Source organism: Drosophila novamexicana, unplaced genomic scaffold, assembly GCF_003285875.2.
Source record: "Drosophila novamexicana strain 15010-1031.04,08,12 unplaced genomic scaffold, DnovRS2.1 tig00004555-arrow-pilon, whole genome shotgun sequence".
Lineage (NCBI taxonomy): Eukaryota > Metazoa > Arthropoda > Insecta > Diptera > Drosophilidae > Drosophila > Drosophila novamexicana.
This window is the reverse complement of record NW_020825052.1, coordinates 3807783-3827062: the sequence shown is the minus strand read 5'-3', so window position 1 is coordinate 3827062 and position 19280 is coordinate 3807783. Positions and strand designations below refer to the sequence as shown.

General features: G+C 45.7%; 1 protein-coding gene across 2 annotated transcripts; it reads right to left on the bottom strand.

Annotated features, from left to right (window-relative positions):
* Positions 1–1094: 1094 nt before the first annotated feature.
* Positions 1095–4286, bottom strand: LOC115770253 (T-box transcription factor TBX6). 2 transcript variants are annotated; one of them, XM_030715467.1, is made up of 5 exons: positions 4105–4286; positions 3411–3576; positions 2185–2452; positions 1982–2119; positions 1095–1680 (listed from the first exon to the last, which is right to left on the bottom strand). In XM_030715467.1, the coding sequence occupies exons 1-5, from the start codon at positions 4193–4195 to the stop codon at positions 1183–1185; spliced, it is 1161 nt and encodes a 386-aa protein (XP_030571327.1). In that variant the 5' UTR covers positions 4196–4286; the 3' UTR covers positions 1095–1182. The 2 variants fall into 2 exon arrangements, with proteins under 2 accessions (XP_030571327.1, XP_030571328.1); XM_030715468.1 differs by lacking the exon at positions 4105–4286 and adding an exon at positions 3653–3721.
* Between the last annotated feature and the right edge of the window lie 14994 nt (positions 4287–19280).

Sequence of the window (19280 nt, the reverse complement as noted above, 5' to 3'; positions counted from 1 at the left end):
AAGGCTCAGCGTTTAAAAACCACTTCCAAAGCGCAGATGCCGACCAGAGCTACACACTTTTTTTGTATCTTTGTTTTATTTTTTTTGGGAGGGTGAAAACGTGCAAATCCCATAATTTAAATGTTTCAAAATTTAAAAAGCAAATTTATGTGACAAAAACTGAAAAGAGGGTACAAAAAAACAACTGCCAATAAGCCCAAAATTAGCTAAAGCCGCTCTAAAACAATAATGTCCCAACTTTGTGTAGCCAGTGAATTATTTGTCGCGCTGTCTTAAGTTATGCATAGATTTCTATGAATGAAATTAACAGCGAAACGAGCTGATTTTGATTTTAACTTTTCCACAGTCTAGCTAGAATTTTCAGCTAAAAACTTGTAGCTAAAAACTTAATTAAACTTATTAAGCTGGAAGCGCTTGGCGCCACCGTTTTGGCCGGCCTCCAGCATGGACCGCACGCATGCGTCGTGAATGTCGCCCGCCAGCTTATCGAACCAATTATGCAGGCCCAAAAGGCAGCCGCCGGCGGCGCACAGACAGATTTGTCGCATTTGACGCGATAACAATGCAAGGGAAATGGCCACACCACACCATTCGACTCGATCCCGATTCCATGGCTAACGGCCATAAAAGGTGCGATAAAAACGAAAATTTCACGAGCCACATGCCAGCAAGATGCACAGCAGCCGCTTCTGCGTGGCTGCGTCATCGCTGGAACGGAGGCGACGGTCGGCAAAGACCAAACGCCTTCAAAGCCGTCAAATCGCTGCTCATAATGGATGCCTTATCTGCGAGAATTGTTTTAACTACTACCGGAGTTCGTTTTAGGCCGGCTCGAACGAACATTCGTTCTCTCGGCGCTGATGGAGCACATTAATTTGCTTCAGGCCCGCCAAAGTTGCTCAGACTTGCAAAACCTGTAAAAACGGAAGCTCCGAAGGTTGTGGGGCCTGCACACGCTTCGACCTGCGTGCGTCCAGCCTCGAGTGTTTGCTGCAAAACTATCGATTCGCATTGATCGATAGATGCGATAAGAATCGATAGACCAAGAATTGATTGTAAAAGTTTGCTTTATTCGAAAGCTGTGCTTAAAATTAATTAACAAATTACAACTTATAGACTATATACTGCACACCGTGATCACAACAAAAGCTTCGAAGTGGACGACAACCAGAAAAGCTGCGCTTAATAGGCCAAAATGGCCGAGATGCTGAAACTGTTGCGTTTCGTAGAAGTCGTCGTGGGCGGTGAGCTAGCTGGCGTGCTGGGAGCAGACGATGACGCAGTCGATGTGGATGAAGTGGACACTGCTGGCTCCGCCGGAGCAGCCGCTGCTAAGCTAGCAGGCAGGGAAGCCATCGGAGGCACTGCAGCAAAGTAAGCCGCCTGCAACAAAGCTGCGCCGGGCGCGTAGCCAAGTGCATGACGGTACGGATGGGCTGTGCTCGCGGCGGCCGCATAGTATGCCGGCGACAGACTGCGCTGCGAGTCCTGCTCAAAGTCGGTGCGCTGGCGCTTGGCTTGTGGCGAATCGCAGCTGCTCACGCTGGAGCCATCATCTTCGGAGTCGGCATTCGAGTTGGAGCTGCTGTTCAGCTTGCGCTTGCAGCGCGACTGTCCGGTCTCGCGGAAGCCCTTGGCAAATGGATTGTTGTCAATCTTCAGCTTTGTAATACGATCGTTCTGCAAAACACAAGAAGTAAACAGACTTTTGGTTAGTCGACTGCTGTAATCCGAGCTGCCTGGCGTCAGCAAGTAGCCGTAATCGTAGCCGTAGCCGTAGCCGGCGGCAAGCACTTGAGCATTGTGTGAATAGACCTGGCAATCGTCGACAGTTCACGATCTTTAAATCTGTCTGTCTGTCACAGACGTTCAAGTGGTTTTTGCGCATGCGGGCGACAATTGACCCCCCGCGGCGCATTTATCTATCTGCTAGCCAGCTTCAATGGCATGCTGAAGCTGGGAGGGAGGAGAAGTTACCCACCTGATAGGCAGTTACGGCGACAAACTCCGTTTCCGGAAAGACAAACGCCTGCTGCGGCGCCCAGGGCAGTTGGGTGAGCTCGCTGCTGCGAATGATATGGAGACGTGGCTGGTACTTGTGCATGCTGGCCAGCACAATCTGTAGATGGAGAGATGGATTTCATGAGCAACTGCGGAATGGTGTCAAGGGCAAACAGCACTTACATGTCCGTTGCTGTCGAGTGTGTTGTTCGTCAGCTTGACCTTGTTGAAGAGCAGCGCCTGCGATTGCCAGTGTGCGCCCGTTGCCGGGCTATCCGGATGGAGGTACATGCGCTGCGGACTCTGCGGCTCGGCCCCGCCAGCTGGCACCCACTGCGAGCCGGAGAACTTGTAGCGGCAGTCGCCGATTGGCACCATTTCCAGGAGGACGCAGTAGCTGGCCTCCTCCTCCAGGCCGCTCAGCGAAACGCGCATCGAGGGAAACATGCGTCTGCAAGAGAACCACAAGAATATACGTTGATTAAGTGAGCACACACACAGATACAACAATGGGCACATGCATCCATGTGCACCTATAAATCAAGGTCTCTTTCTAAGCGCAAAAAAGGCGTTGCCCTGGCATTTTGATTTGTGGCCTGGCCTAACAAGTGTGTAATTATGAACAGCGGGGGGATCGGGATGGCGTTGCATCGATTTAAAACGTAACGAAAACAAATCTCAAAATCCAAAAACCTGACTCAAAACAATGCAATGCGAGTTTCTTATGATTAATTGCTGGGAGCGCAGTGCATGGCGCCAAACAATTAGACAAGATCTGTCGGGCATTCAGCTTAACGGCTTCCAAATGTGGCGATACGAGCACTCAATGCAGGGCTAATGAGCCGAGAAAGTGGACACACTGCATCTCCCCCACTCCTCCGCCAGCAACTGGCCAACTCATAATTATGTTAATTTCCAGCGGGCAGTCGCTGCCGCTCGGTAGTCGCTTTCGGGCTCAAAATTCAGCTATCAGAGAATATGCATAAGACACTCGAGGGGCAACAAAGCGGCCCATTGTAGGCGAACGTGTGAAAACGCAGGTAGAGAACGGCGGACGGGCCCTTGCTCAGACAGCTTCTCGGTCTTCTGCAGCATTGTCAAAGCGGCACAATGCGCCGTTGTCGCTGAGCAGAGATTTTTATGAGCGCGCCGGCGCCAGGACGGCGGTTGCGGCCGCACTTGTTGTTGTCCGTGTGCCCGGGCAGCGATTGCGCTCCTGCTGCGTTTTGAATTATCGCTAGGCGCCACATTAGGCCACGGTTTTCGAGAGCCGGGTCATGGCAAATATTGACATAGGCCCCGCCGCTGCCGACCACATTGCACTTGACTTTTCAAGTTGTTGGAATACACGAACTCGCATCGCGTCGCTATTTGCATAGGATTTGTGGCACAGTTCTTGGGAAACTTACCTGCCGCTTTTGGTGATGATCATTTCGGTTCCAATCTGATGGAACTGCTGCCACAATTCGTTGTTCTCCAGTTTGGCCTCCACGCCCGGCAACATCGGCCGGCTGGGCATCATCATTTGCGGCTGCGGCTGAGCCATATGCAGGGGCAGCATGGCCGGAAAGGGATCTGTGGGTAAGAAGTAGATGCTATGAGCCAGTTGCTTAGAAGTTGTTTGGTTAGTTCGTTAGCTAGCTGCTTCGACCTGTTTCGAGCTGGCATGGGCTAACAATTTATTCAGCTGCTAAATTATGAATGAACCGAAATTGCAACTTCTCCAGAGCCCGACCAAGACAGTTTAATTATGTGAGGCAACTCTTTAAGCAATCTTTATGTCTTCTGCTCAATTGATATATTGTCTAGGTGAACAATTTTTAAAAAGCTGTGTAGATCTCAGTCCGGGTGAGGGTTTTCTGCATATCAGACCACAAATTGAAATTGAAATATAACTCGCATTCATATTTACAAGCTATTTATCTAGATCTTTTGTACACTAGGAATTCAAGCCCGAATCCTCATTGCTAAGTAACCCTCATGACTTAGCCAGCTCTTCTAACTAAAGATATCTTTCACCCCAAGCTTTTATATTTTCCACTTTATCTTAAGCTTTGCCGTCGGCACTTGGACACCTCGTCTGGTTATCTAACGCCCACTTACCTGGTATGCGTTGCATGATCTGTTGACGGTACAGCTCATGGGCCAATTGCTGCTGCATGCGCATATCCATTAAATCGTGCATGGACAACATTGTGAAAAGTTCGATTTAAGGAAAGTCTTAAAAATTTGGTACACTTGTATTACACTTCACTTGGTAACTGTTTTTATATTATTTCTGCGCTACGCTCGAGGTTCTGTTACGCACGACGTTTCGCAACCAACTGATCTTGAGCTGAGCGAGCCAGCCGCTTAGCTGCGCGCGCGTCGTAGCCGGTTACAGTTCCAGAGCAGAGCCCTGATCTGCGGCTACCTGCTAAACCAGTTCGCGCGACGGCGCAAGCTGATTGGTCGACGTGCCGAGCCGCCTACGCCGACGACGACGGCGACAGCGACGACGACGTCGACTTCGACTATGGCGCACTCGCTCTGGCGACGATCGTACGCCATTTTGTGTAAAAATGAGAGGGGAGAAGAACAGAGGCAGCAACAGAGTTGGACCGTGCTGGGCAGCTAGTGGCGAAGTTAACGCTTAGCACTGTTGATTTTCATCAGCCGCAGTGTTTTTCTGCGCCACTGACTTTTGCGCTCCCTCTCCCTCCGCCTCTGTCCCGCTCTGGTGCACTGTCAGTCAGACTTCAATGTGGCATACTTTGTAATTCAGAAGTGAGATTTTCCACAGCGCGCCTGTCTGCAACGGCAATGGCAATGGCAACAGACGGCTGGAAAAATGCCCGTTGCTATTTTCATTGCTGTTGCCCCGCGCCTTTGGCTTCCGTCGATTTGATCGAGAGGGTCTGGACTGGGACTGAGACGGGGACTGGATCTGTGTCTTTTGGGCATTCGTCGTTTTTCGTGGCGTGTAATTAGCCACCATTTTTGCTCTTGCTGGCATTGTCTGGCATTTTGTATTTATGTATTTTATGCAGACAGGTGAAACATAAATTTTGTTGGTTTTGTTAATTGCCCGTTTCAGAGTTTCGAAATTCCTCTGCCATATACAGCCAGTTGCTGTTTATTTGCCAGATTGCTGACCATAGTTTCCCATTTTGGGTCTGCTCGGGTTCTCAACTATTGATTAGTGCTTGTCAGCGCTAAAAATTGCTTCTAATCGCAGTTGGCGCAGTACATTTCCCGAAAACCTAATCACAAGGCACAAGTAGGCAACAGGAAGTCAGCATGAATGTGAAAATTATTGACTGTACTATGGATCATAGGTAAACGAAGTCAAATCTTACATACAGGTTAAGGATCTGCGTGTCCAGGTCAAGTTTAATTTGAAGCAAACGAGACAAAGCATCAAATAAAAGAGTATTTCATGGTCTAAGCAGATGCGATTAAGCAGGTTCTTTTTTTTGTTTCTAATACTACTTGAAATATATTCACGGGAAATATTTAGTTCAGTTAATGGGAAAAAAAATAAACTTGACGTTGACATTGAACTTGAAGGCATATTGAAATATAGATATTTTTGTACACCCAAGGCTCCTCTTTTGCAGATCCCCCATTTCAAGGCAGTGACACTTTCTTGGGAATGCCCGAATACAATTTGCACTTCTCTTCAAGCGCTACGGCCAAATCGCATTTCATTACCAAGAAATAATTTCGAGCTTGACTTCATTGCAAACGGACTAGAAAGGATTCCAGCTAAGCGCAGTGCGAATTTAGCTTGGCGCATTCACAAAATTGCCAATTTGGACACATTAGCACATTTAGTCGGCGTAGACGGCATATTTCCGGTGAACCAGTTCCCAAGCCCAAGCCCAAGCCCAATCCCAATCCCAATCCCAGACTGGTGACGTGACGTCGGGCGCCAGTGCATCGTAAAATATTTGTACAAATAGCAGCAAAACTTTATTTGACAAAAAAACAAAAGATGACGAACAAAAGATATGAAATTGTAACGCTTCACGCCTGCCTGAAGCCCAGGCCGACAAAGGGCATGGGCAACAAAAGGGCCAGACAGTAGTCGCTGGATGCTGGATGCTGGACAGCAGCTGGGGTGTTGCAGGCACTTTTATGGCTGATGCTAGTCACAGGTGGAAAGATAACCTAGTTTAGGTCAGGTGTAATTGCGTCACTAAACGGTGCAATGCGGGCAGGATCGCTGACGCGACAGCGGCGCCGCCCACAATGCGAACTGAAGATCCGAGGGTCTATTGCCATGGTGTGAACAGATTCGTGGGCCAGCAACAAAGACGAGTGCGCGGCCAAAGTGCTTGCCAATTGAAGTAATAATTTTGTATTGTTTCTGGTCGCGCGACGCGACGCGACAAGTGGCTGGCCTCGGCCACTCTCAAGCAGCGCTTGGCGCCCGCACAACAGGTCCTGCGCAGTCCTGGACCGCGCCTTTGTGCGACGCTATCTGCCGACTGTGCATCTGTCCCGGGCGGCGCGGCACAGTAGCCAGCAGAGCAGCTCGAAGACATGTGTTTGCCGTTGATAAGAGATTTGATGCAGCTACCGTTAGACAACTGCCAACTGCCAACTGGCAGGTGAGTAGGGACAGGGACTAGGGCCAAGGCAATCAGAAGCTAGGCAACAACCCACATGGGCCGTGAACAGGCCACGTCAAATGGCTGGGCTAATTAAAATATATAAAATAGCTAACGAAATGACTAGCCAAATGCGTTTATTAAAAGACCATCAACATTGTGGTTATTAGGGCCATAATCGATGGGCAGGCAGGTTGCATTTATGCTGCCCCTAAGGGCACAACAAATCAATAAATCATGGATAACCCTAATTAACCCATACACCGAGCTGGGCTCAGACTGTAGATTGTCACCTGCACGGGCAGTTTGCTGGGGAATCAAAAGATACAACAAGTTACACATAATTTATGAAAACATAAAGAAAGATCTACAGAAATGGGCATCATAAAATAATATAAATGATATAAACGACACTGTCTGCGCCTAATAAGCAGCATTGCGAGGCGTTGCCCTGCCCCGAATCCTGAGAAAAACACGCATAAAGATGCAAACTATGCGATAAGTCACCCGTCCCAGTCCCCGTCCCAGTTCCAGCCTTAGTATCTTAGGCGCCTGCAACTAAATGCCAAACGAGTTAACTCGCTGATAGAGATCTTTGGGTAAATACTAAGCTGCGGCCCAAGGTGCGTTGGGCATCATTAGGGCAACGAAAGACAAAAAGAAAAGAAAGACCACGACGATGATTTAATTTTCCAACACGCTTTCTACCACGCTAAAAAACCAAAAACAAAAAAAAAAGAATTTAGCCAAAAAAAAAAAAAATGAAGGGAAAATAAGAAAAAAGCCACACCAGCATGGGTTCGAGGCTCGAGTTTGAATGATCGATGGACTGTCGTTGAGATGATCACTTCTCGTGGCTGCCTAGCGGCTACTAGTTGAGATACTTAACGACGCGGGCTCGACCCAGTCCGGGCACAATAATTTGTTAAGATGTTTGTTTCGATCGCTCGCTCGTCGTTGGATTGATCGCTGCAACCTTTGCCCCTCCGCGCCCGGCCCTGTCTGTGATTCTTTGCATATTTATATTTCTCACGTTGTGAGGCTCCACTTTAGCTGGCTGCCCCTGGCCGAGTCCACAGCGGACGCCTGTCACAAGATCAGTAATCAATAAGTATCTGTTAGGCGCCCACAAGTGCCCAAGCCCAGCTGAGAGAGATGAGCTCTGAGGCTACTGATCGCTGTGATCATCTAGACGTCGCCACCGGGGCGCTGTTATCAGCAGCTCGGCATCTGGACATATTACATTGCTACTTAAGATACATTTTCCCGGCTGCGGTATCGATTGCAAGCGTTTCGCCATATCGATTACAACGAAGCGTCGAGACGCGACGCGCCGCACCGCGACCCGTCGCTGGCGGCGGCTTCTCTTTGCGTTGGCCTAGCGGCAATTGACCCGGGCACAGAAGTCGATCTATGTAATCGATACGAGATCGAGATCTCAATAGCAAGCGCGATCGCGATCTCCGGCAACAAATGGCAATGGCCTCGTCTCTTCCTGCTACAACATTTCGGTCGGCTTTGCAGTCTGTGATCTTTGTGTCAGGGCAGGGTGGCTGCGATTCGCCTGGCTTTGTCATTGATCAACGATTGCCATTGGCCATTTGCTGATCGTTTTGCATGGCAGTCCAGCTCGACCATGAGCCGATCTCAAATGGGGCACTCACTCATTTGGCATGCCGCTCGCAACTCCGTCGCACTAATTAAAATAAATTCTGTCAGACATTCTCGTTTAATTTTTTCGCGCACCTCCATTTGGCTCGTTGCCCATTTCATAACAGCAGCCAGCGAACAAAAAACATGTGAGAACATTCATTTTTATACAACCGAAGAGTAAATACCCTGCAAAAGAAATCACTATTTTTCCAAGTTTTAATATATACTAATTTTATTTATGTTGACTTACGCTATAATATATAAACTCAGCCCCTTTTCCTACAGCTGAGATCAAAGCTATCCCCTTTAGAGTGTTACACACGTTGTGAACTAATTATGTTGCTTTCTGCAAGGGTATAAGCAAAACACACAAACTATCAAAGTCGAAGCGAGAAAACATGCAATAAATACGTCAGGTAATACGTCAAATGCTCCAATGGAGACCGAGACGGTGGCGCAGACGGTGTCCGCTCGCTGGGGACGATTTAAAATGCACATTATTAATTAGTTGTTATAATTGCATTTAAAAATCCATTAATATTTATAGAATTCATAATAAATAATGAGGTGCAGTCGCAGTCGCAGTCGCCGTTGCGTTTCTCCCGGCCCCCAACACGGCGACAGCGAACGCCTCTAAATGTCAAAACAGTCAACGAGGAGCCACATCCACATGGACGGACCTGGCGGCACCAACAGCTCCAAGTTTGGCAATTTATGCGGCCAGCAATTTGGCGAGTTAGGATCGCCCCATGATGTGTGTGTGGCATTTGTATTTGAAACGAGTCGCCACACGAATATGCTGCTAGTTGCCTTTGACAAATAATTTGGAGTGTGTCCCCATGAATTGTATGTGAGAATTCTTCGAGTGGGGCATTCTCGTTATAGCAACTATTTTGAAACGAAGGCGAATGAAAACTACATTCTGAAGAGTTTGTTATTATATTCTATGCAAGCTTTAGTAGCACATTCGCAGATAAAACAAATTTATAAACAACTGGTTCAAGACAAGATTCTTACTCTTATGGCCAGTTGCAGGCGAGACAATTAATTGTTCCGACTGTACTAGCCAAAATAAACTATTTATTTTATTCATTTAATCACTTACAATTATTCAGTTATATAACAACCACAAAAGGTAGCTATTTCGGTTAAGGGATCGAACCTACTCTCTGCACTTCATTTCGGCTCAGGCAGCACAGGATTTGGCTCAAACTTTGTTTAGTCTATGATTTTCTAATGAAACAGTTTAAATTTAAAAGGGAATTATTTATTCATCTATGACACATAGTTAGATAAATGCAATACCAAGTTCTTTATTCTTAGAAAGTTTATTTTGATGCAAGTTTATGTTTAATATGCTTTGCTTTTGGTGTGTTTTGAAGTTCAGTTCATAGCATATAATCAATTAAATTTGTTGCTATTCACCTCATTCCACCCATGTTAGCCTTCACAAAGGATTACATGTTAGACTGTTTGTTGTCTTCACAAGAAAAAAACCATCGTAACTCCACTTCCATCAGACCCTTTCGCCATGAGCCTCCGGCTCCGATCAATGTAGATCCTGTAGCGCATTCGCTGATTCCAGCAGAGCCACAACTGAGATGTTGTTCCTTGAGTTGCCTTTGTGGCGCAGCCTTCATAAATATTTATAACTCGTCATTGAGCCCAATTTTTTATAACGCATATTAAATTGTAAATTAAAAACAAATTTTTGTGGACTTTTCTTCACTCGAAGACAGTGTTTTATTGCATTGATATTTGTATAGGCATGTATACCTACATATAAATATATATATATATATATATATATATATATATATATATATGTATATGTAGTTATATGCATGTGGTCACGCTCACAGTCCAAAACTGAACCCATAATTAAATTTTAACATTTCCACCTTTTTATAGTCTGTTCCAATCCGTTTGCTTGTCTCTGGCTGCGATCGAAGTGCAGCGAATGTCGCCTCCGTCTCGCTTTCAGAGATTCTCAGGCAGGTTCTGCGCTGTTCCCGCTGGCCACAAGCCGAGTTCCCAGTGCCCAGTGCCCGGTGCCCCGACGTCATATCAGAAAAGGGTGAAATATATCACTGGCGCCAACGTACCGCCCGCTGTGGCCCAAACGTGGTAAATTTTTTATTGCAGCCGTTTAGGCGAGCGTTTGACTGCCAAGGACATCAATCAAAAATTCTGTTGATTCCCTTCTTATTCTGGGTTCAATTTCCGTCGTCGTTTGTTTACTGCATTGACACAAAAAAGTGTGGGCTTCAGTTAATGGTCATGGGTTGCTCGAACTGAAGCTTTTGGGTTAGAGACGCGTTAATATGATAATATGCACCTCTGTCTAGTTATTGTACCTGTCTTTCTCTCTTTTATGAAATAAGCAATTAAAAACGAATTTAAGGCAGCATCATGCTGGCACTTTAATGACCCCCCCATTTAATTGGATTTCAATGTTTTGTCTTTTATGCGGCCTCAGCTCTAGCTCTCGCTTGGGATGCGCGGTGGGTCCTGTTGGGCACTGACCTGTCTCGCAAGCACAATTTAACATCTTTGATGGCACAACTATAATTAAATTAAACATTTATATTGGCAGTTTATGAATCCCAGCCAGGCGTGGGCTCAGCCAAATGCCGTGGGGTTATCATAGTTGTTTATGGTCTTATATGGGCTTGTCTATTGTCCCAAGGGGCTTGATTGAGTTATGAACCCTGAGATGCGCTGACAACAGGAAAAGGCCAGCTAGGCATATGTAAATTTTACTAAGTAGTCACATCTTGCACCAATCTCTGACACGAAACTGCACTTTGACTGCGACAAGCACACATAACGCCTACTAAAAGTGGATATGTAACTGGAACCTGAATGTATACAATTGCTGCTATTGTTTATGTGTCACATTAGTCAATCCTCAACCAGACCAGCCTATGTGCAACCGAGCAGCTCAATCAAAACCAGAGACTACTAGCCTGCATCCCGCCCACCAAATGTCGTCCCAACTAGGGGACATGTCCTCAACTCCATGCTCATATAATTGTGTGGACAGTTGGACAGTTGACGGCACCGACGACTGGCGCGACGTCTCTCAAACACGCCCCTGTCTCCAGCAGCCGAAAATCGACTGACCCTAACCCAAATGAATCAGTTTCCATAAGTGTGTGTGTGTGTGCCTCGTTACGTGTGTGTGTGTGTGTGTGCCTCGTTACGTGTGTGTGTGTGTGTGTGTGTGTGTGTGTGTGTGTGTGTGTGTGTGTGTGTGTGTGTGTGTGTGTGTGTGTGTGTGTGTGTGTGTGTGTGTGTGTGTGTGTGTGTGTGTGTGTGTGTGTGTGTGTGTGTGTGCTGCGACCTATAAACTTAACGTGATTCCTCTGACTTTTCGTTATTTTTTGTTGCAAGATCCCACAAGACGTCTCGAAATCGGGTTTAATATGTGAATGCGTTGATTGCCTCTGCTTTTTAATAAAATGATAACTTTTATTCCAGCCAAATATTTCATTTCCTTTTCGACAACGGCGACGACCACGACGACGACGACGACGACGACAGCGACAAGACCAGGCCAAAGACAGAAACGTAAAATCATCATCAAGTAAAAGGAAGATAACAAATTCTACAAAAAGACAGAAGACTTGAATACCCTGCATTTCATAATATTTGAAAATTAATATTAAAATATTATAAAATTAGAGAGAGAGGAAAACAACTCTTATTTAGTTAGACGAACTATCTAGCGAGGTTTGCTTCTTCGCGGCATTAAAAGATTCTCAGCTTTATATTAATATCTTTTAAGTTTAACTAACTATCAGTTCATGGATTAAGCTAAAGAAACGATTCTTAGTGGGCTTAATAATACAAACAAAACAAGTAATGGGTATCATCAGATAGTCACCTAACAACTATGGATACAGCTTTGGCGCATGAATAATCACCTCCAGCACAAATTGGAGACTGGTCTGAACGTATTTGCACCTCTGAATTCGGTGTGGGCACAGCACCAGCAGCAACAGCAGCAGCAGCAGCAGCAACAACAACCTGGCCGAGACCCAGACGGCGATAGCGCCAGTCGGCTGTCGGATGTCGGCTCTCGGTTGCCGCCTGCCCAGCAGCAGCCAAGTCGAGTGAAGGGCCCAAATGTAAGACCCCACGTTCGGACCCTGGCTAACTGGCTTCGCTTCAAGTTCGTAGTTCGTGCGTGTGCCGTGTTATGCCCCGCTCGCTGACCCCCCTTCCGCCCGCAGCTGTGTCTGTGTGTCTGTGTGTGGCACGGTGTGGACGGGCGGTGGCAAGATCGTTTAGCAGCGCGACGGCGCACTTCATTGCCTGCCCTGCCCAGCGCCGCATTCCAGCCAAATTTGCTCGCAACATGAAGAAATTGCTGCTTATTTGTTCGTGCTCTCGTTGCAGTTGTCGAGATTATATGAACATGTATGTGGCCAGGCGGCGGCTGCCGCGGCTGCTGCGGCTGCTGTGCCTGATGTTGATGTTGATGCTGCGCCTGGCGCCAGTTTTTGGCTGCTCAAATGTGGCATTTAATGAAATTTTCCCCCCAGCTCTTGTTTTTTCTCTCTTTCTTTATTGTTGTTGTTGTCGTTGTCGTGTTTGCTTGTTTGGCTGCACAATGGTTTTGGCAGCCCCTTAGGGTTTCAGGCTGAAGCCATCGTTTAGAGCTCTTGCAAGAGTTTTGTTGTTTTTTTTGCCTTTATACTCGTTCACATTGTGAAATGAGTATATTGGTTTTCTTGCTGTCCAATTTATCTCTACTTAGGCAGAGACCTGAATCTTGGAATATATACTCGTGTATACCTGTATAAATTTGGAATGCACCCTCCTCTAGAACTACTCTAAAGCTATCATTAGACTTTGAAAGAGTATTATGCAGTCGGTTGACTCGACTTTGAAATTCTCGCGTGCTTCAATTGTAGGAGAACATGGCGCTTGGAGCTTAAGGACTTTCAAGTGGCGCTTGTTAACATAATTTAATTAAATATTGAGTCGAGTTTTTTCTTTACGAATTTTATTCAAATCTCTAGTAATAGCATATGAAATTTATTTACAATTTACAAATTTAATGTTTTTTCTTATTTTGTTTGACTATTCGAAGCTATATGTAGCTCATGGCATGTTCGTTATGAGCCTGTCGAAAAATAAGAAGGCCGAAAATCGGTGCTGTTGGCGTTAACGAGACTTTTGACAGGTTGATTCATGCTCACGTCGCTGACTTGGCTTATTTGACCTAAAGTAGGGGTCTGTGCATATGTATATATATATTGTATGTGGCTGGCCCACCAGTCGAGGCAGTCAACTATCCAACGATCGCCTGTCCATTTGTTTGTTTTTCTTATGGCTTATGGGAGTTAACCCAAAGCAACAAAAACATTTTTATTAATGACCACCGAACGAGAGAAGCCAAAAACAACAACAACAACAACAGATGCCACACAATTGCAATGGGCGCCAAAAGGGCCACTTGGTTCAAGCCCAGACGCAGTCCCAGTCCCAGTCTCCGATCCAGACCCAGACCCAGTGCCAGTCCCCTGTCTGAGGCACATCCCCAGCCGTTTACATGGGGCTGTAGGGGGCAAGACCAGCGCCAGTTTTGAGTATGTGTTGAAATGTGGTAATTTGTCTCGCTTAGAGACTCGCCAACTCAGCTGCTGCCCACACCAAACAAACGAAGCTGATGATCAACGTTTCATTAATAAAACATTTGTTCGCCTGAAGAGTCTGAATCCGAAGCTGGCACAGACCAGCATGAAGTGGCGTCTTCTAAGCGTAGTTACCATTTCCATAATTCATAAATGCCAATGCGAACTGCCAACAACTACTGGTATTGAGTTTTTGTCAATAGTCGGAGATTAGAGACCCGTAACTTTAGCTGCTGCTGCTGCTGTTGATGCTGTTGATGTTGCTGCTGCTGCTGCTGCTGTTGCCCCCCTATTATGGCTAGACAAACAATAAATTTCACAGCTTAACGCGATCGCATAATGAGCTTGGCCGCATCCACGACTCGGTCATCCAAGTTGCAAACAAGTAAACAAACCGAGCAACAGAAACAGCAGCAGCAACAGATTCAACACTTTTTTTCCAAGCTACCCGCATTGCACGGCCAATGGATGTGTTTGCCCAGAGCTTCAGTTGCGATCCGTTGGCTGTGGTTGTCTCTGGCCCCGGCTGCCGGCTGCCGTTTCATGGAACTGAAAGCGACTTCAATAGAATTAATTTACGCCTCACGTTTGCCCCACGGTTACGTCTATTGAAATTAGTTGTTGCCGTGGTTCTCCCTCTTCAGCTGCAGCTCATCTTCCATTCCCCCCTCACCCATTGCAGCTCTTGTGGCATTTATAAAAATTATCAATATTATTGTGAGCAGTTAGATAATATTTGTGTAGCAAGGTGTTAAAATGCATTTGCATAAACACTTGAAGCGTTGTCATGCCTCATTTGGTCTTTTGCCAAACGAACGAGTCGCTGGCCGGAGAGCTGGGGCAACATTTTAAGCAGTTCGCTGATCCAAGTCAAGCTCTGTCCAGTCTAAGATACATCTGACTGAAAGCTATTTATAGTTATAAAACAAATAGATAAAGTTTCAAAAGACATATTCAATTAATATCGTACTTAACTAAATTATGAATGCTACAAAAATCTGTTCTTTATTCCTAGATCAACTTTTATATCCATATACGAACTGCTAAAAAATAAAACACAAATGGTTTCCATTTTGCGCTTTGGAAAATATGTTAGGAAAAACAAATTGTAAAACAATATGCGAAGAAACAATAGATCGATGGCAAATCCCATTACACAGCAGTAGCTCCACGCCTCAAAAGAGCAGAAAGAAGACGAGATATTGGAAGCACCCTAACTAAAAGATGTTACAACTTCACACTAAAGCATTGAGAAAGTGCGGCAGCCCAACGCCAAAGGACCCAGGACATTGGCACCAAACAGCAACCAGGAGACAACAAATAGAGCCCAGCATGAGCCCGAGCCCATGCCCAGGGGCAGCGCGGCAGAACCAAAAGGCTGCCCAATTTGGCTTAAAATTACGCTACACTGATCAAAGGCAGCTGCGCCAGATAGCGAGTCAGTAAATGGCGATGGCGATGTCGATGGCGGGATGACGAGATGACGGACTGACGGAATGATGAGATGAGACGAGATGCCAAGCGAAAGTGCAGTGACGTGTGTGTGGATGGCTCGGATGATGCTCTCCGAGGCGGTGTCTCGTCAACACAAGCGATAAGCCTCATCCATGTCTTTGGCTGGCTGCTATTGATCTCACCTGAGCGGCAGCAGTACCTGTGATCCATTTTACACGGCAGCGCTCCAGATAACACAGCCGCCTCGACCTCGGCAGAGACCACGGCCTGGCTTGTCAATTGGGCGGACAACGATATTGTTATGCTTATTACACTGGCACAGCTACCGAAATGTTGGAACATGTACCCGGTACCCTCAACCTGGTTCTGTCTCTGGCTCTGGATCTCTCTCTCTCTCCGTGCGTTGTAGGAGTATGCGGTGCACTTTGAGTTTAGTTGCCGACCGTCGGGGATTATCTCTTTATCAGCCTTAATCTCAAGTAGTTAATAAAGTGCGATGCTTTGTACTTTAACCGCTTCCATTGTTCGGCTGCTGTCTCTGTCCAGTGCCCAAAGTAGAGGACGATGCCGAGTTTCGATGAGTGTGCTTCGATGCAGATAATCGTTTGTGGTATGCCGAATAGATGTGAATATGCATTACCCGAAAAAAACAGAGCGGGCGTGATTATCATGGGTAAAAAGTGCCTGGACTGGGAAAATTTCAACTACCAGCGTCCAGTGTGTGCGAGAATTTTAATTATATTGAACAATTTTAATAGTCTTTGTCAGAGTCACTCTTTGCTAACCGAACCAGAGCCCGAACCGAACCAAAAAAAAGCTTACATAAAAATATCTCAGCCATTTAGCAGTTATCTAATCTCAATTTTTAGTTAAATATTTTATTTCAAGACTTTAATCAAAATTTGTATCTTGTATTACAAATATTTTTCATAAATCTTAAATGTCTTTGATATTTTCCAACATCCCTCATAATATATCAGATCCTTAGTTTAAGTAAATGGATGTTATCTTGCTCCTGTTTGGATCGAAAATGGGATCTTAGGCAGCTGTTTTGGGCAGCTCCATTACGAAAGTAAACAGATTGACAAACAGATGACAACATTCCTTTGATTGTCCCCCTCGTTTCAACAATGATCCAAAATTGTCAACAATGGCAAAATGATTGTTATCCTTTAACCAAACCTCTTGTGGTAAACCCAAATCCCATTTGCCACAAACAATTTAAGCGAAAATTGTTTAAGCAGCAGTAAAAATAAACCAAAAGAGACTGCGCACACATGTACGAGAGATCCAGAGCCACACAGAGGTTCGAAGGGAGCGCTGAAAGAAAGGCAAATCCTTTGAGCAAATCTTTGTGGAAAACAACAAACGGCATACTCGCAAACTCGTATCTCTTGTTGAGAAATGAAAACAAACCCAAAATGGGATCTTAAAGGCTGCGACAAACTGTAAAAACAAATTGCATTTTGTTTCAATTATACAAGGATTACATGCCCGGCGACATATGTACTTCAGCCGAGAGCCAGGTCCGCCAGTTAGTCTCAAGTGGGTTTTCGGTTTGGCTCGCCAAGCACTTGGACAATTTGCACTTGATTTTTAAGTAGGTGATTTCTATTATGCGAGACATTAGCTGTCATACAAACGCCCTATTCAAACCTAAGGGCGCACAACCGGCCGAAGCACTTGATTAGCATCTGAATACATTTGAATACTCTTCAATAGACACATACAATGAGGATGCCGCCTGTGCCTGGGCCTCAGCCTGAGCCTGTGCGTGTGCATGGCCATAAAATCTCAAGTACCTTGGCATTGTACGCGTAACGCCGGTGCCATCCGGACAACAGGTAGGATAATAAAACCGCAGACTGCAGCTTTCCATTTGCCTAGCACGGTCTCGGTCTCTTCAATGGCCTGGCCGCTGGGAAATTCGCTGGAATTTCCTAGCCACCGGCCAGTTGATGTGCCATAAAATTATGGTAGCTCATAAAATGCATTAATCGCTGCTAAATGCGCGTCATTAGTCAACACGCGGCGGCGCAGGCGCTGCACTTTTCCAGGAAGCACTCGCCGCAGGCACCACACCGCGGACGCCTCGGGCTCATCTCTTTCGCTCGCCTGCTCCCTTCCTTCCCTATCGGGCTCTAACACAGCCCAACGGAGCGACAGGCGCGTCGCGTGAAAATGGTGATTAATGCTCTTAGTACGTGGATTTAATAAGGATCGCGCGCTTGTTGAGCTGCTGCTGCTGCTGCTGCTTCTTCTACAGGTAGCCCGAAACGGAATGGAACTGCGCCTGGAAAGTCCCTAATAAATGCGATTGATAAAGGGCTAACGAGGCACGAGAGGGAGAGACAACAATTATAATTGTCCACAAATGCATACTAAGAATTTTTACCAAGCTTGTGACCTCAAGCTAGTATTATTATTCTTAGTGTTTGGTAATTGAATCTGATTTTCGAGAAACTTATTTAAAATTCGCATACTATTACAAAAAGCATTACACGTTTCTTTATTCAGTTCATATACAAAATTATCATTAATATATGCATATGTTCCACTTCCACTTTTCTTGCAAGCGAAACAATTGTCGGAATCTGTTGCATCGGATCACATCACATAACTGAACAACCGGAACAATCGGATGGGTGTGAAATTCTATAAGTATTCCCGAAGATCGTATTTTATATGCGTGTTGGCAAGGATAAAACACCTTTTTTATAGATTTTATACGTTGTGATGCATTAAAAAATGAATTAAAATTCATATTTAATTTCTTGATAAAGACTTAACCGAAGGATTATCCCTTTTACTGCTCTTCCTTCCCATTTTCTTGAATATCTGGTAAGCTTATCTGCAGTTTTGAGGGAAACGAATATAATAATTAGCAAAGAATATGTGGAATTCTGTTAAGTAGCCTCTAATTTAATTTTAATAACTTAATATATTCCAGAACTTTCTAAGAAAATTATTATAATAGCAGAAGTCAGGCCGAGTCACCAAGAGACCTAGAGTGGTGTCTACGCACTTCAAACGCGATTCCGTTCAACGCTTCAGCCACACACCAAACAAATAAAGACAGTGTGGGCAGGGGCAAGCGGGGAAGGCGGGGGTACACACACGTACAACACACAACAGCCACAAAAAAATGTGTCTACTTCATTCATAAGATTTTTTAGTGGCGCCTGGCGCCAACATTTTTCACTTGCGTGCTGCAAGCGGCGGCAGCTTGAGTGTGTGTGTATGTGTGTGTGTTTGCGAGTGTGTGTGGATGCGCTTGGCTGCGCCTCGAAGCACTTGACTTGTAGTGCCAACATTTTCATTAAGTCGAATGTGCCACGTACCTCCCAAAAAGATTTTGTTGTCGATTGTTGTTGCCCCCGGGGCGGGCAGCGGCTAAATGCACTTCGTTGATTTAGCGTATCGTTCATAATTTGTTTTTATAGTTTTGCATTAGAGCGCGGCACGGGACATGCAGCATGATAAGTCTCCGTGCCCGGGCCCCTGGCACAGCCCCTACAGCTGCAACTGGCAACTGGCAACTCGCTCTGATTGGCGCTTATCTGTAATGAGAGCGGAAACCGAAAGTGAGTGCAACTGCCACAAGGAGAAGGCGGGAGGAGGAGGAGCGCTTCAGCGTGTGCCCAGAAATGTCAACTGTGCTGCAAAGTGTGGCGCCACGTTTCCAACAACACAGACACTCGGCATAGATAAGCCAGGGCCGTCGCATAATGGAAATTTTAAGACCAGCAGCAATTGTATTTTTAGTTGGACTTGTCAAATTGGACAACCTGTTAATTTTAGTACAAATTTGGTTCGAAAATAGACCAAGAGAATGTAATGAAAATATTCCACCTGCCCACGCAAATATTTTTCGCAGCCTTTGCCTAGTCATTGTGGCTATTAACAGATCGCACATAAGAGCATGACTTTT

Excerpts from the sequence above, each read along its gene's own strand:
- LOC115770253 (XM_030715467.1), bottom strand. The coding sequence starts at position 4,195 with ATGTTGTCCATGCACGATTTAATGGATATGCGCATGCAGCAGCAATTG. Across the intron at positions 3,577-4,104 it reads GATCATGCAACGCATACCAG|ATCCCTTTCCGGCCATGCTG; the intron begins GTAAGTGGGCGT and ends TCTTACCCACAG. Across the intron at positions 2,453-3,410 it reads ATCATCACCAAAAGCGGCAG|ACGCATGTTTCCCTCGATGC; the intron begins GTAAGTTTCCCA and ends GTTCTCTTGCAG.